This window comes from Brachypodium distachyon, chromosome 4, assembly GCF_000005505.3.
Source record: "Brachypodium distachyon strain Bd21 chromosome 4, Brachypodium_distachyon_v3.0, whole genome shotgun sequence".
In the NCBI taxonomy this organism is placed as follows: Eukaryota; Viridiplantae; Streptophyta; class Magnoliopsida; order Poales; family Poaceae; genus Brachypodium; species Brachypodium distachyon.
Window position 1 is genome coordinate 15,504,450 of NC_016134.3, and position 15,592 is coordinate 15,520,041.

A 15,592-nucleotide genomic window follows, 5' to 3' on the forward strand; every position below is an offset into this window, starting at 1 on the left:
CGGCCTTATAGCAAAGGTCGCCGTACACTTGGGACAAGTTGACACGTCGATATTTTTTGAATAGGTTCGGTCGATCCTGCGGGTACGACTTAGTCCTATGTTAGGGGAGGCTTCGAGGGGGTCGTTAGCCAAGCGCTTGAGCCGAACTCGTCTTCCCAAATCGCCTATAGCGAGAGATCTCTAGGGGCCGCCTCAGACTTGGGCCGAACTTGTCTTCCCAAGTAGCGAGGTTGGGATACCCTCGAGACTCTAACCCGATCCTCTACTTCGAGTTGAGGTCGTACTAGACGGCCCGGAACCTCGAAACTAGGCTTCCCAAGTTGCGTCCTCGAGGTCGAGTCGAGACTAGGCTCGACCCAAGCACTCGAGAGCGGGCTCCTTGAGTTGCTCTAGCCCTCTCCCCTTTGATCTTATTTCAATGGAGAGCGAATGATACATGCCCCCATGGGGCGGTATTTATAGCCTAGGGGTCCATGACAAAAGACCATCGCTATCCTTGAGGGAGGAGGAAAGTGAGGGTAAAGCGGTAAATCCACTCCTAGAGTTTTCTTGCTCCCTACTCTAGCTCCTTTGACCATGGCGTGGGGGGTTTGACCCTTTGACTCCTTTGACCGATGCTTAGTTGGCATGGCTATGCCTTGTCGGCAATTTGACCGGTCTTTGGGATTTGTTGACTTGGTCGATGTCACGTAGGATCGCGGCCCGGTCCATGTAAGGATTTTGAACTTGCACCATCTTCAAAGACTTGCAAATCTAACTGTTGAAAATTCGAAAAAGCAAAATGCCCACAAAGATTCGCCGCAAAGGCAAAGCGCCTCAGGGCATCTCCAATGGTCCAGCGAAGTAGGTACTAAGCAGGTGCCAGTGGGATGCCACATCAGTGAAAGATGACGTGGAAGCAAACTTTAGGTGTGAGAAGATGAAACGGTTACTCGGAGGAGAAACGATACAATCTCTTGTACCAAGACGAAAGTAACGGCGAAAACGCCGTTGGAGCAGTACTAATACCTGCAGCCGTGCATGTAGTAGGACCCATCGAAAAGTACAGGATCAGTTGCATCGAGCAACGCCGGAGGCTTGCCTTCCCGCACAGCTACCTCCGAAGTTCCGATAAAATTAAAAATTTCTTTCGTGGGCTGCTGCAATCCCATGGCTCCACATGCACTGTCTGCTAGTAGCGTGCTCCTCTTTTCATTGTTCGGAGATTTTTTTTATGTGGTTTCTCTATTCAATATACATCTCTCCTCACCAACTAATCTTGGGTGGTTAAAAGTTGATCGATTTTGCACTACTGGAAAATATTTGCGTTTGTGCATCTGCTCCGTTCTTTCAACGATTTAACTAGTTTCTAGATGAATGTATATCTAGGCCACAAAGTTATAATGCACAGTGAATTAGCCAAAATAATCACACAGGACAATAATTAAATAGTCTTGCAGATCTTAGTAACAGAGAAAAGAAAATCCCATTGAGCAATCGTTACTAGTATATTATTTTTTACTAGCAAAAGAACCCGTGCGTTGCTACGGAACAACGATAAATTATATCAAAACGTCAAATTAAATGTTGATGTGTTTATGATATGTTTATTTTCGCGGGCTATACTCTGGTCTCTTTCTTTTTTTCAGATGTCTTATTTATATATTTCTTCTTGCCTTGTTCTTCTATTACTCTTACTCCGTACATTATTTCTCAAATCTCTTCTCCCAATTTCTCGCTCTCACTCTGACTATCCTCTCCATCCACCCTAAGTGCAAACTCCTCCTCTCCCCGTCCCGCTTCATCTCGCCGCCGAACATCATGCCGCCATGTGCGGCCGCCCGCTTGTAGATTCCCGCCGCCTGTCCACTCCCGCGCGCCGTCTGCTCCCACTTGCCGCTAGGTACGCTTGTGTGCCGCCCCCACATCGCGTCCGGACACTGATCTCCGCGTGCCACTGCCCGTCCGGAGGGCCACCGATGGCTCGCGCCGACGCGGTCCCTGCTGCCTTGCGCGAGGCCACCGCCATCCCGACCTGAGGCTCATCCCATCGCCGTTCAAGTCCCACGGGGAGCCATTGGCGCGCACGAGCCGGTGGAGGCGGCGGTCGGAGCGCGCGAAGGAGCCGCGGGTCCGCAGCCGCCTTCCACACACGGACGCCGCCGACGCGCACGAGCTGGTGTAGGTGACAAGAGCGGCGGCAGGCGTGGGCAAGATCCGGATCGGGCAGAAGGCGGGGGTGAGATTTGTAGGAGAAGAGGAGGAGCGAGGAGAGCTCTGTTGGTTTTTTTTTGACGGTACGTGTTTTTTCTGTGCTTGAGAAGACATCGGTGACAGATTCGTAATTTCGGTGAAGCGACGTACCACCGCGCGACCGCCAACTACAATTTAATATATTGTTATAGATTTATATTACCAACGTTAGCATAAGCCGATTGAAGTTGCCCTCATATCCGGAATGATCGTACTTTGTCGTACTTTAAAACTCCGGCAAAATTATTTCCCCTCTCGACAGCAGCGGCGGCGACCCACCGGCCGCCGGAGATGGGAGCCGCCGCAAAGCCCGCTCCCTTCGTCTGCTTCAAGTGGCCGTGGGGCCCCAGCCTCAACGCGAGCCCTAACCCCAGCCTCAGCCCGAGCCCGAGCCCAAGCCCCTGCGGCGACCTCGAGCTCCCCTGGCTCTTCAAGTCCATCCGCACCGTGGCGCAGGGCCTCCTCATCGCGGGCGACCTCCCTTCCCCCAGCGGCGGCGACGGGTCGAGGCGGCGGAAGCGTAATCCGGGCCAGGTGGTGGTGGAGGCGGACCGCGGGGACGCGGAGCAGCGGGCGCTGGCGGCGGCGCTGGTGAGCGGGAGGGCGGCCACGGTGCTGGAGTTCTACTCGACGCGGTGCCGCCTCTGTGCGTCGCTGCAGGGCCTCGTGCGTGAGCTCGAGGACGGCGCCGGTGGGTGCGCGAGCTTCGTGCTCGCCGACGCCGAGGACGACCGCTGGCTCCCCGAGGTGAGGCGCTTCGCTCTTTTATGGCCTGGGTTTGGGTGTTAAGTTGTCGCATACAGTGCTTTTGCAACGATGGATTAGTAAACGATAACATGAAGGTAGATTAGTCAGATTTGAGATTAATCTCGCCTCGTTGTGTTGTACTAGTTAATTTTGGGCTGCCTTGCTGCAATTGGTAGTGATGTACTGATATGTAGAAAATTACTTGGTTCTATGGGACAATTCTGACCTTGAGAAAGAACTAGAAAATGAATCCTTCCTGTGGTTAGAATTAGCACACACTGTGATGGTTGAAGAATTAATTCGGTTACTATATCATTGAACCCAAGAACTATCATGTGCTTCCAGTCAGTTTATTGACCATGCATGACGTGTGTCAATGAACCCTGCATTCTTCTTTGAAAGGGAACCTTGCAAATTGAGAAGGAGCTTCTTCCTTCAGGCATTGCAATGTCAACCCCTGTTCCAAAAACCCAGTCAATGTTTGAGATCAGTGAAATGGGTTTTTACAATGGCAGCACTGGGTGGATATTGGTTTCAGTCCTTAGTGTCTGCTCATGAAGACTTTTATGATGGGCTGATAGCTAAAATGTGCTATCCTGTGTCATGAACCTTTGTGTCTGGGAATGAGCAAATATCAGTAGGAAGAAATAGAGCATACATAAATAATGACTTATGATTACGATACAGAGGGGGATAGGACCTCATGTCTTGAGGAATTTGAGATACTAGAGTAGGGAGAAATAGACCTTTTAGATAACAAACGCCCTGCAATGCACAAATCACTGATTATTTCAGATGTGAGATATAGGGTGTCTTGCTGCTGCTGGACTTCCTGGCCATCATTGTCACATGTATTGTAGCTGACTTGTTGCTGCTGCCACAATGTTCTTATTGCCTGTCCCCTTTATCCACAACATCCTCATTTTTTTCTTACATGCTTGTTCTTCGTCAACTTCAGGATGGATCAAGCAGCCCTATGTAATTATTATAAATTAAGTACTTTAAGTAGCTATTACAGTACATATGGTGTCTTAAAAAAACTGTGCTAAGATATCAGGTATGCATTTGGAATTTGCTATTTATAACTTTGTACTAAACCCCTGACACTTATTATGGATCGGAGGGAGTACTTAGTACTAGTGGTACGTTTCTCCCATTTTTTAGAACAGTACTAGTGGTATCTTTGTAAATAGGTCAACATAAGTTTTCAAACACATGGTAACACCATAAAAACAAGTTCCGGTGCTTGGAAATAAATACTTGCAGTGGGACAAGCAGATTACAACTTAGGATAAGTTACTTTAGGGTTGCAAGGAAAAACATGCTTGGGGATGTTATTTTGTTTGTAGAATTATTTGATAATTCTGACCTGCTAATCATTTGAAACATGGGTTGGGTTGTAATTGGGGCAGCAAGTTGCAGTCTGCTGTCCGTTTCTATAGAAACACTTGCAAGAAGTCAATCTCAGTCTTGCCATTTGGAGGAATTGCGGAAGAGTTGGTCAGTTGATAGGAACTGAACTAACAATTGTCCAGGGCACCATAAACCCATAACCCACCTACTCAGGGTTCCTTGGGATGATCTGCCCTAAGTGCCTTCTGATGCTAGGGGAAATTGAAGAATTAACATTCTTCTCACCATTCACCAGAAGGGGAGCGATTGGGTTTAGTTTCAACCTTTGCAAACTTGTCATCATGCATGTTACTGCTCTGGTGACAACCCCAATTTGTGAAACAAGCAGACTAAATAAAGATGCTAACATCACTACCCGAGCTCTATGCTTGCTTGCATATCTGTATTTGTGCTATCTTCACATATACATTCTGTTTCCATTCCGACATCTAACATCAAAATTAATGTGTATGTTTGCAGCTTCTGCATTATGATGTCAGGTATGTTCCTTGCTTTGTGCTCTTGGACAAGAATGGTAGAGCTCTAGCGAAGACCGGAGTTCCAACTAGCAGGCAGCATGTTATCGCGGGTCTTCATCACCTTCTTAACATGAAGCAACCATCTAGGCAGGAAGGAAAGAAGAGTTGATCATGATGACAATTTCTTGAGCATGATCTGTAATCTAGAATAATGTCAGATGACCCATTTTGTTTGTTTACCAAGCATTTCAGCGACAATGGTTGGACTTATATTCTTTGGTCAATTCGTATATGATCATCATTTGTAGCTATATTTTCTTTGTACAAGCACCTCTTTTGCTAGAATATACTTCTAAACGCAATGTGGTTGGAGAGATTGTGGTGTATGACACTGCCTAATTCCTGTGTAGAACATAACCCATCATCATTTGTGCTTTATTTACTGTTCATGTCTAGTATTCCTCCGATCCTAAATCATTGTCTCAATTTTGCCCAAATATGAATGTATCTACTTTTAAACAGCATCTAGATACATGTAATATTTCGACAACAATTTAGGATCGGAGGAAGTACTAATTTTGTTGCTTGCTAAGTTCATAGTCCGTTACCTTATGAATGTGATCGAATTGGACCTTGAAATTTCACCAATTATAGAACACCACCACCTCTAGCTATGAGTCTCATGTTAGAATTACACTTTTTCTACAGGGAATTTGCAGGAACAGAGTACTACATTTCGCATTAGGCGTGAAGGTGCATTGGAACACGGAAGAATTAAGAACAGTATATAGAGCAGAAAAATATGGAGTTCGAAGAGAAATTGGTTGGCTGGTTGCAATTATCGTAGCCACTGATCATCGATCGAACGGACGGGGTGACCCCAAACGGGTTATCCGAGTTAGCCCCCTTCGCTGCTCTCGTCACCTCTCCACCACTTCCCCCCTCTTCCATCCAAACCGCGATGGCGGCGCCGCTCGCCCCCCTCGCCGCCGCCCGCCTCGGCCGTGGCCTCGGCCTGCGCCACCGCGTGCTCCTCCTCGCCTCCCTCCGGCACTACGGCGCTCCACCCTCCCCGCTTTCCGTCCCCTCCCCGCGGCACCGGCTCCCGCCCCCGGCCCCTCGCCACCTCACCCGCTCCGTCCGCCCGCTCGCTGCCTCCGCCGCTGCCACGGCTGTCTCCGAGCCCCAGACAGAGTAATCTGCTGCTTCTTTTTCAGTCCCCTCGTTCCCTGATGCTTTTAGCACATGATGCTGCACCGCTGTAGTTGTTGGAGCGTCAGTGGAAAACTGTGAAACATAGATGAAAACTGGCATTGGCTTACTGTTTAGAACCTTTTCCGCTTCATTTAGAAAGATTATTTCTGTTTGTGTGCAAACTAGAAGATTACCTTGCTTAGTTGATTCATGGTTCAGTGGGTGCTAAAAACTAATGTATGGCTGCAACCTTATTATTTGGCTCAGCCCTTGCCTCCCTCAGTGCTTGCCTTTAGTGCTTAATAGCAATGTTCTATATGGACAATTTACTGGAACCATGCATCATTTCCATATAATTAGATATTGATTTTCTTGTGATGGCTTATTCTCTTTCTTAGCAGTAAAATATGTATTGTCGTTCCATCGAGCGACACGCTTAAATCATTACATCTCATAATGATATCTTCCTGAATTCTGAAATATAACCATGATTTGTGTGTGCTTTGTCTAGGTTAGAGTCTGGTCCAGCAACAGCAAAAAAGGGGCGCATCTACCACGAGACATATGGGTGCCAAATGAATGTAAACGATATGGAGATTGTGCTGTCTATCATGAAAAAGGAAGGGTATAATGAAATTGTTCCAGACCCTGAGAGTGCAGAGATAATATTTATCAACACCTGTGCAATCCGTGACAATGCGGAGCAGAAAGTTTGGCAGCGACTCAACTACTTTTGGTTCCTGAAAAGGCAATGGAAATCTAATGTTGCTGGAGGGAGATCAAAATCTCTGCGTCCTCCCAAGATTGCAGTGCTTGGGTGCATGGCCGAGCGACTGAAGGAGAAAATACTTGACTCTGATAAGATGGTTGATGTCGTCTGTGGACCGGATGCATATAGGGACTTGCCTAGGTTGCTGCAGGAAGTTGATTACGGACAGAAGGGTATTAACACGCTTCTCTCACTTGAGGAGACTTATGCTGACATCACCCCAGTTAGGATCTCTGACAATTCAGTTACGGCCTTCGTGTCTATTATGAGGGGTTGTAATAATATGTGCTCATTTTGCATTGTTCCATTTACTAGAGGCAGGGAGAGGTCACGCCCAGTGTCTTCTATTGTCCGAGAAGTTGGTGAGCTCTGGGATGCAGGCGTCAAAGAAGTAATGCTTCTTGGTCAGAATGTAAACAGTTATAATGATACTTCTGAAGTTGAGGATTTGGAGCCTGGTAAAAACTGGCAGCTCAGCGAAGGATTTTCCAGCAGGTGCAAAGTAAAGAATATGGGGTTGCGTTTTGCTGATCTCCTGGATCATTTGTCCCTGGAATACCCTGAGATGCGGTTCAGGTTTACCTCTCCACATCCAAAGGATTTCCCTGACGAGCTGTTATATCTGATGCGCGATAGGCACAATATTTGCAAACTTATCCACCTGCCAGCACAATCAGGCAGCACAGAGGTTTTGGAACGAATGCGACGGGGTTATACTCGAGAAGCATATCTGGAGCTTGTGCAGAAAATTCGTAATGTCATTCCAGATGTTGGCCTAAGCAGTGATTATATAAGTGGTAAGGCACTTCTTAAAACAATCATAACTATCTGACCTTGTTGATTAACCTCTATCTCTTTCTTGCTTTTTCACAACCACAATTTTGTAAGCGAAGTGCTTCCAGTGTGGATTTATACTTCTTATGGCTACTTTGGAAAAAGTGAGATACTGAACTGTGGTTAGAACTTAGGAGCTAGCAATCTAGGACAGATCAACTTAAATTAGGTACCTATAGTAATTACTAATCACCATCAGAACACCACCTTAATAAATTAGCACAATTTGCTATATCTTGATTTTATGTTAAGGTCTTATTGTTTGAGAAATTTCTTTTCCATGTTTACAAATATGTCTTGTTGCATATAACAAGATATCCTCTAGTTATAGCTTAGAACTAGGTTCCTTTCAGACAGTACCCCATTTTTCAATTAATCAAAATACAGCCTCCATTTATTTCCATCTGGTCCTTTTCATTAAAAGAAGTTAAACATGAACAAGATCTATTCTCAGTTTCCTTACCTGTACATATTAGGGAAGGCAAAAATGCTGCAAAGTATCACATGATAATACAAAGCTGTTAGGATTCATGATGTTGAGAGATTTTGACTTCTTACCGCTATAAAAAATATCTTTTAGTCATAGCAGTAGCACTACCATGTATTGCATCATTTGTTGCATCTGCACTGCAAAACATACCTGGTTACTTGCATCCTTCATGGTGATGTATGATCTCTTTTCTGGAGAGATTTATGAAATTTAGAGTACAAATCAATAGCGAATGTCATCCTTTCAAGATTTGTGCAACTTCTACTGAAGGGCCAATTTGTTTGTCTTCAATTCAGCATGCTATTATGTTGTTTATTCTCATATTTGACAAGAATGTTTTGATCTACAACAGGCTTTTGTGGAGAAACAGAAGACGACCATGCCGACACTCTTAGCCTTGTAAGGGCTGTTGGATATGATATGGCTTACATGTTTGCATATAGCATGAGAGAAAAGACCCATGCTCACCGGAATTATGAGGATGATGTCCCCAATGATGTGAAGCAGAGAAGACTTACAGAACTGATTAACACCTTCCGTGAAACCACAAGAAAGATCTATGACTCTCAGGTTGGTACCACACAACTAGTTCTAGTTGAGGGACCCAACAAGAGAGCCCCTGAAACAGAGCTGTTTGGAAAAACCGACAGGGGGCACAAGGTTTCATTCACGAGCATCCCTGTACCACATACATTTGAATGTGATGGATCTCGTAAACCAGTGGTTGGTGACTTTGTTGAGGTAAAAATTCTCAGGTCATCGACAGCATCGTTATCTGGGGAACCAATTGCGCGCACGAGCTTGAGCATGTACTGCAAGAATCATGCATCTGATGCACATGCTGTTGCTGCATAATGAGTACCTGAGTTCATGGCAGCCCACATATGAACTGAATCAGAGAGCGATGTTTCACAAAATGACTGCAATTGGGATCATTTTGTGCAATTTGACCGAGTATGGACATCCTTCATGAGGAACTATCAGTTGTGTAGTTTTGGGTGGGAAGATGGCATGCAGCGCTTCGAGGAGCTGAAATCAAAACAATCTTCCACATTATGCGGGCTAATCGTATGCTGAAGTACATGAGAGAGTGCTGAATGCATTGTTGTAGAGTTCATGATTCTTTTTTTGTTTACTGCAATTCTCCAGCTTGAGCTCTGGAATTACTTTCCATGAGAGAACGATAACCTTGTACAATAATAATACGCTGATTATATCTGCATGTTTGTGAAAGATGACCACACGAGCATAGACAGTCTCTGTTTGATTTATCAGGGTGTATGGTATTTAGAAATCCACGTACACGGGTGCACGTCATACCCAGGGGTGCCGAGGTATCTTGAAGCTTTGAAAAATTAATACTCCATCCGTCCCAAATTTGCCCAAATCTGAATGTATCTATGACTAAAAAGCGTCTAAATACGTAAATACATGAAATAGAAGTCATTTGATATGGGACGAAGGGAGTAGAAAACATGAACTTACGCCGTTCTTTAACCAACATGTGAAAGGAAACATATGACCAATAACTGGATAGCAGCATGCAATTTTTCACAATTTTCAAATCTCAAGAGAAGTTAAAAAACCAGCTAACAAATCAGGTATCTTGTTTTGCGTGTTTGTTTGGAGAATTCCTTTTAGACATTCTTTCATTGGTTTTTCAGATACCAGAACTTCTAGACCCACCAACATGATGGATTTTCAATGTACTTGTCGTAGCACGAGGCTTTGACACCAAGGATGCGTGAGCACCCCTTTTAGGTTCGGCAGCGGGCGACGGGGATTGCTTCGGCGATCGCCGGCAAGGCCAATGTCAAGCGTTGGAGCGCAATGAACACGAGATTGTTTACCCAGGTTCGGGCCACCCTGAGGTGTAAAACCCTACGTTCTGCTTTTGTGTTTGCTATTAACCAGTGAACAAGGGTTTACAAGTTGCCGGAGGGAGTCCCCGGGTGCTCTCTCTTTTTATCTAAGTGCTACTTGCTATTCTTGGCTCGAGCTAGAATGGATCCGAACGAACCAACCCTTTGACCGTTGGCGGGGGTTCTCCTTTTATACTCAAGGGGATACCACAGGTGCCACGGTGCATGGGTGACAACTGGCGAGCAAAGAACTAGGGCAGCTTGCCCTCGGTGTGCTGGCTTGCATGCACGATGGGTAGCCCTGCAACTAGGGTCCTACGTGCCTAAAATCCACACCGGGCCAGTCACTGTAGGCTGACTGGACGAGAAATCCCCTTTCTGTCGGAGAATTTAAAGTTTGCATGTGCTTCACTCCTCGCCCTGACGAGCCTGGTGCACAGGGAGCCCGCCGAGCGGCCACGTGGCGTCGTTGTCTTGCCCGCTTGGTCCTGCTCCTGTAAGGGGTGCCTGCGCCCGGGAACACCCCTCTCGGCAAGTGACCTCTCCGGGAAACGCCCAGGCGGGAATTCTATTGCTGCCCTCCAGGGCAACCCCCGCAGCCCGGCTAGCTCTGCCGGGCTGGTGACTTGCCGGGTAGCTTGTGCGGTGCTGCCCGAGGTGCAATACTTCCGGGGGGCAAGCGAGCTGGCCCACGCGTCATGCAGTGGTGGTACCCCGGGTGCCACTGGTGCGACAGTAGCCCCAGGGCGTGGGCCGGCAACGCCTGTTCCCGGTTGAAATTTTCCCTGATCGGTTGCCGGGCTATGCCCTTAACCGACGCGTGGGTCCCATGCCGTTTTGGGTCCCTGTCTATGCGTTGCTCCAGGGGCTCTGCCGTTACGGCAGAGTAGTGGGCGCGAGATTTCCGCCCTAACCTCCCCCTTAAACACGGGTGGTTAAGGCCACGCCCTGCACTACCCTCTTAAAGCGTAGTTATCCCCAGCGCACCCGTAGGGTGCAGATGTGACCGTTGCTTAGCGCCGGGGCGTTATAAGACCCCACCGCTACACTGAGGAACAAACACTTAGCCCCCCAGCCTTCCTTCCTCATCCCCAAGCTTCCTTGCGCACCTAAATCCTGCTAGCTTCCGCCCACGTTCCTCATGGCGCCCACCACTCCCAAGAAAGGGAAAAGCTCCAAGAGTTCTGCGGCCGGCAAGAGCGAGAAGGCTCCGAAGAAGTCCATCTCGGAGAAGGACCTAAAGAAGTGGGCGTTGAGGGCCACGCACACCTTCTTCCGGCCCGGCTACAATGGCGAGGGGCTTGACAAGGTCCGGCACGCCGTCGCCTCGCGATTCAACGAGTACGGGGAGACTCTCATCTTCCCCGCCGAGCACCAGGAGAACAACTTCTGGGTGTTCGCGCGCTTCATCCTCGCCGGGTTGGTGTCTCCATTCTCCTTGTTCCTCCACGCGCTCATGGAGGCGTACCAGCTTCGGGTGGCGCAGCTCCACCCCACCTCCCTCTTCCTCCTCTCCGTCTTCCAGTTCCTCTACGAGGGGTTCGTCGGAGTGATGCCGTCGGTGGCATTATTCCGGCACTACTTCTACCCGCGCGTTGAGCAGGCGGAGGCGATGTCGTCGGGGGTGGTGTTCCGCGCCCGCGACCGGATGAAATCAGAGTTCATCGTTTGGTCGGAGAAGAAGATCGAGAAGGAATGGCACGCGGACTGGTGCTGGGTTCGCGTGGAGGAACCCGAGGAGTTCATCGACGCGCCCACCGAGCTGCCGGTGACCAACGGCAGCTGGCGGGACCGTTACAGCCGCGACGCCGAGCTCCTCCCCATCGTCGAGAGGATCAAGGCCCTGCGGTAGTGGGTCTCATCGACCTCTACGTGGCGCGCACCTACATCAGCCGGCGCATCGCGCCGCTGCAGCTGCGCTCCCAACCCGCGTGGATGTACACGGGGTCCGGGGACACCACCTGCCTGTAGAACGGGGGCGTGGCCCCGGAAGAGATCCGGGCGTGGGTGAAGGGGATCACCGGCGAGGACGCCCCCTTCACGGAGCTGCCTCCGGGAGCTCCCTCCCTCCACGCCGGCGTCCAAGGGCTGCACCACATCATCAGCAGCTACCCGCCCTACAATGAGTGGGGGCTGATGTCGGAATCCCCCGCTCGGATCCCGCGACCCCCTCCACCCGCAACCCGTGGTTGAGGAGAGTGGGGGGGAGTCGGAGCTCAGCTGGCCTGACCTCGAGTCTTCAGGCGACGAGGCGGGCCAGGTTGCCGGGACCCAAGCGGTCCTCCCCGCGGTGGAGGAGGAGGAGGAGGAGGACGACGCACCCCTGATCCTGCGAAGATCAAGGGCGCCCGCAGCGGCGGCCACCTCCGCAGTGACCGCAAGCGCCGTGGCGGCTTTCGCGGCGACCGAAGGTGCGGCAACCCCACGGGCACCCACGGCCCCTCCCAAGCGGGGGTTCTTCCGGGGCTACGAGTTCAAGCTCAACCCTCCAAAGGACGGCACCCCTACGGGAGCCGGCAAGAGGGGGAGGGTCGACTCGCCAGCCGCCACACCGAGCAAGAAGGCGCGCACTCGGGCCAGTGCCAGAGCCGACTCAGCCGGCGCGGGGGCCGGTGGCGCCGCCACCGCGCCTGCCGCCGACCCAATCCCAGTGGAGGAGGAGCCAGCAACAGGTACTGATCCTTCCCCCGGTTCCAGTGTTTACGCTTCCTCGGCCCATTGACCCGCGACTGTACTGCTTCCTTGATTCGCAGGCGAAATCCAGCCCGCGGCGGGCGGCCCGGCAGCAGAAGCCGGGACAGAGGAGGAGGAGGCGGCTCCTCCCGCAAGCACGGCGGCCCCGCAAGGTACTCGCTCAGAGCCCCCTTGCGTTCATCGCCGGGTACCTCCCTTTAGCTCTAAGTTCCAATTTTTTCTTGTCGCAGCCCCCACCGTGCCTGCGGTGAGAACGGGCAATGCGGTGGTCGATCTCAGCTCCGACATCGAGGACGCGGAGATGAGAGAGGAGCCGGAGGCGGCTCCCGCGCCAAGCTCCACCGCGCCGGACACAACGATGGCGGCGCCCACCGTCGCGACCGAGGCGGGGCTGCGGCGCGTCCCTGGCCACGCGGGCCGGAGGCGCGGATCCTGCGGCCACCCAGAAAGAGGCGTCTCCTGCCGGGGGCGCGGCAACTCCACCGGCCCCGCAACCTATGGGCGCGGGTGCGGAGGAGGCTGCGGTAGGGGAGCAACCGGCGGCTCGCTGCAAGTGGATGACGCTCTCCCCGGCCAAACAGTGGTGGCGGGGGCCTCGTCGTCATCTGCCGCTACCTCCGGCCCAGACCTCGGCATCCTTGCCGGGGCGACTTGGGACCCAATCACTTGGAACCCAAGCATCACTTGGGACCCAAGCATCTACGATCGGGGGCACAAGTTCTTTGACGCCATCAGGGAGCAGTAGCTGGCGTTCGTCACCTCATTCAACCAGGTGAAGGAGCGCCATGAATTCACGAAGGGCCAGCTCGGCGAAGTGCGGCAGGCTGTCGAGAGGGAACGGCAAGGACTCTCCCGGCTACGGAAGGAGACGCGCCTGGCCCGGCAGGCCAGGGATGAAGCCGCAGTGCCGGTCATCCCCGAGGAGGAGCTACATCGGCACCTGGAGGCCCAGTGCGGCGAGCACCAACAAGCCCTGGACGCGCTGGCCGCGGCACGGGAGAAGGCCAACAAGGAGCACGACGAGGTGCTCGCTACAGCCCAAGCTCGCCTCAACGAGAAGAGCGAGCTGGTTTGCAGCTACCTCTCCCCGCTCCAGGTGCTGCGCACCAAGCTGGAGGAGCAGACCAAGGCCGCGGAGGAAGCGGCAGTGGTGTTGGCACGGCGAGAGAAGGAGCTCAATTCCGCCTAGGAAAAGAGTGCCCAACTCGAGTCCGAATTGGCCACTGCCCGGGGGGAGCTCGTCAAGATGGGTGAGGACAACATGGCCAAGGCCACGGAGATCTCGCGGCAAGCAGAACTCCTCCACCAGGCCAAGAGAGCGGTGGTGCTGGCGCGCGGCAACCACGACAAGTTGGCGGAGCAGCGGCAGAGGGAGACTGAGAAGCTCCGCGAGATCGCCCAGGCCGTGCACGACCTGCTGCCGGGGTTTGAGCCGCAGGCCGCGAAGGTGGACGGCACGGACGTCAGCACCCTGATCCCCTTCTTCTCCGACATGGTGGGGAAGCTCGGGGCGCTCGACGTGTGGATCTCTGAGTTCTGCGACAGGGAGATAGCCTCGTGCGCCAAGGAGATCGCTAAGATGATCCTTCCCCGGGTGCACCTCCGCCACCCGGACTTCCCCTTCGAGACGTTGCTGGACGCCTGGTCGGACAGCGAGGACAGCCCTACTCACTGCAAGGCAGTGAGCAGGTTCGTCGAGGAGGTGGTGGACCGATGCAAAGGAAGCCGGAGCCGGAGCCAGAGCTAGAGGAGGAGCCCCCAGCTGAAGACCCTGGCAACTAGTCGCCGCGGCCTCCTGCTGGTCCTCGTTTTATCTTTGTGTCTTTGTTCTTTATTCCTGCAAGTACCGCGCTTGGCGCCGTTGAACAATTAACATTTTATTAGTCTATGTAACCATTCACTGCTTTTATGAATTTCGTTTTCTGGTTCTACTTGGTACTCGTTTCTTGTTCCCGAGATTGACTCGCGGGGTGGATCTTCTGGCCTTCGTGTGTTACGCCTTGTGTTGCCCGGGACTCGCGCGCCACACACTTAACCGGACCAGGGACCCGGGACGGATCCGTAGTGCTGACCTGGGGTCAAGCAGCAGCGGCGAGCCACTCCGCTTGCGGGATAGTTACTCCCAAGCACGCGCCCACGGGGCAGACCCACAAGCCGCATGAGGAGTACACTCCCCCGACAAGCGTCCTTCTAACACCCCAGCCACACGCAGGACTCGAGCCACACCAACGAGCCAATGCTAAGTGTCAGAAAGCTAGGTGGCTAGGATCATGCACTTAGCTGTCTGTTCTCGCACTTGGAACGCTTGCTGGAGGGATGCGGCAGAACACTGTGGTGGGGCCGCCGTCGGCGCCAAGCACTGATGGCAGCACCACCACAGCGTCTCCGCGGCAACCCTCGCCTTGGAAACGCCTGCTGAAGGGATGCGGTAGGGGCGCTGTGGCAGTGCACCCATCGGCGCTGAGCACCGATGGAATGCACCACCACAGCGTCTCTGCGGCAACCCTCGCCTTGGAACCGCCTGTTCGAGGGGCACGGCAAGGGCACGGCGGTAGTGCACCCATCAGCGTTGAGCGCTGATGGCATGCACCACCACAGTGCCTCCGCGGCCTCCCTCGCCTTCGCAGCTATCTTCTTGGCTTCGCTCTGAGTTGCTCCATGACCACCACGCCCTTTTATAGGCGCGGTGGAGAACCTCGCCACCATGCGCGCCGGGTCACCGCGGCACACGTGATTACGCCCTCCTGCGTTAAGATCCTTGAAGTGCGGTAAGAGCCTTGCCACCATGCGCGCCGAGTCACCGCGGCACACGTGACGACACCCTCCTGCGTCAAGAACCTTGAAGTGCGGTAAGAACCTCGAAGCGGTCGCCATGCACCATTGGCTACCGCTAAATGAC

The 15,592-nt window shown here is 52.0% G+C and overlaps 2 protein-coding genes across 2 annotated transcripts; both read left to right on the top strand.

Annotated features, from left to right (window-relative positions):
• Window positions 1-2,419: 2,419 nt before the first annotated feature.
• On the top strand, window positions 2,420-5,288 carry LOC100821647. Its single transcript, XM_003577352.4, has 2 exons — window positions 2,420-2,979; window positions 4,852-5,288. The coding sequence occupies exons 1-2, from the start codon at window positions 2,524-2,526 to the stop codon at window positions 5,017-5,019; spliced, it is 624 nt and encodes a 207-aa protein (XP_003577400.1). The 5' UTR covers window positions 2,420-2,523; the 3' UTR covers window positions 5,020-5,288.
• Window positions 5,289-5,774: 486 nt separating this feature from the next.
• Window positions 5,775-9,388, top strand: LOC100821965 (CDK5RAP1-like protein). The gene is made up of 3 exons (XM_003577353.4): window positions 5,775-6,044; window positions 6,556-7,610; window positions 8,490-9,388. The coding sequence occupies exons 1-3, from the start codon at window positions 5,812-5,814 to the stop codon at window positions 8,990-8,992; spliced, it is 1,791 nt and encodes a 596-aa protein (XP_003577401.1). The 5' UTR covers window positions 5,775-5,811; the 3' UTR covers window positions 8,993-9,388.
• Window positions 9,389-15,592: the final 6,204 nt, after the last annotated feature.

What these genes read in the sequence shown, in the direction of transcription:
- LOC100821647 (XM_003577352.4), top strand. Translation starts at nt 2,524, where the DNA reads ATGGGAGCCGCCGCAAAGCCCGCTCCCTTCGTCTGCTTCAAGTGGCCG. An exon ending in ACGACCGCTGGCTCCCCGAG is followed by an intron (nt 2,980 to 4,851) that starts GTGAGGCGCTTC and finishes GTATGTTTGCAG; the next exon opens with CTTCTGCATTATGATGTCAG.
- LOC100821965 (XM_003577353.4), top strand. Translation starts at nt 5,812, where the DNA reads ATGGCGGCGCCGCTCGCCCCCCTCGCCGCCGCCCGCCTCGGCCGTGGC. An exon ending in GTCTCCGAGCCCCAGACAGA is followed by an intron (nt 6,045 to 6,555) that starts GTAATCTGCTGC and finishes TGCTTTGTCTAG; the next exon opens with GTTAGAGTCTGGTCCAGCAA. An exon ending in AAGCAGTGATTATATAAGTG is followed by an intron (nt 7,611 to 8,489) that starts GTAAGGCACTTC and finishes GATCTACAACAG; the next exon opens with GCTTTTGTGGAGAAACAGAA.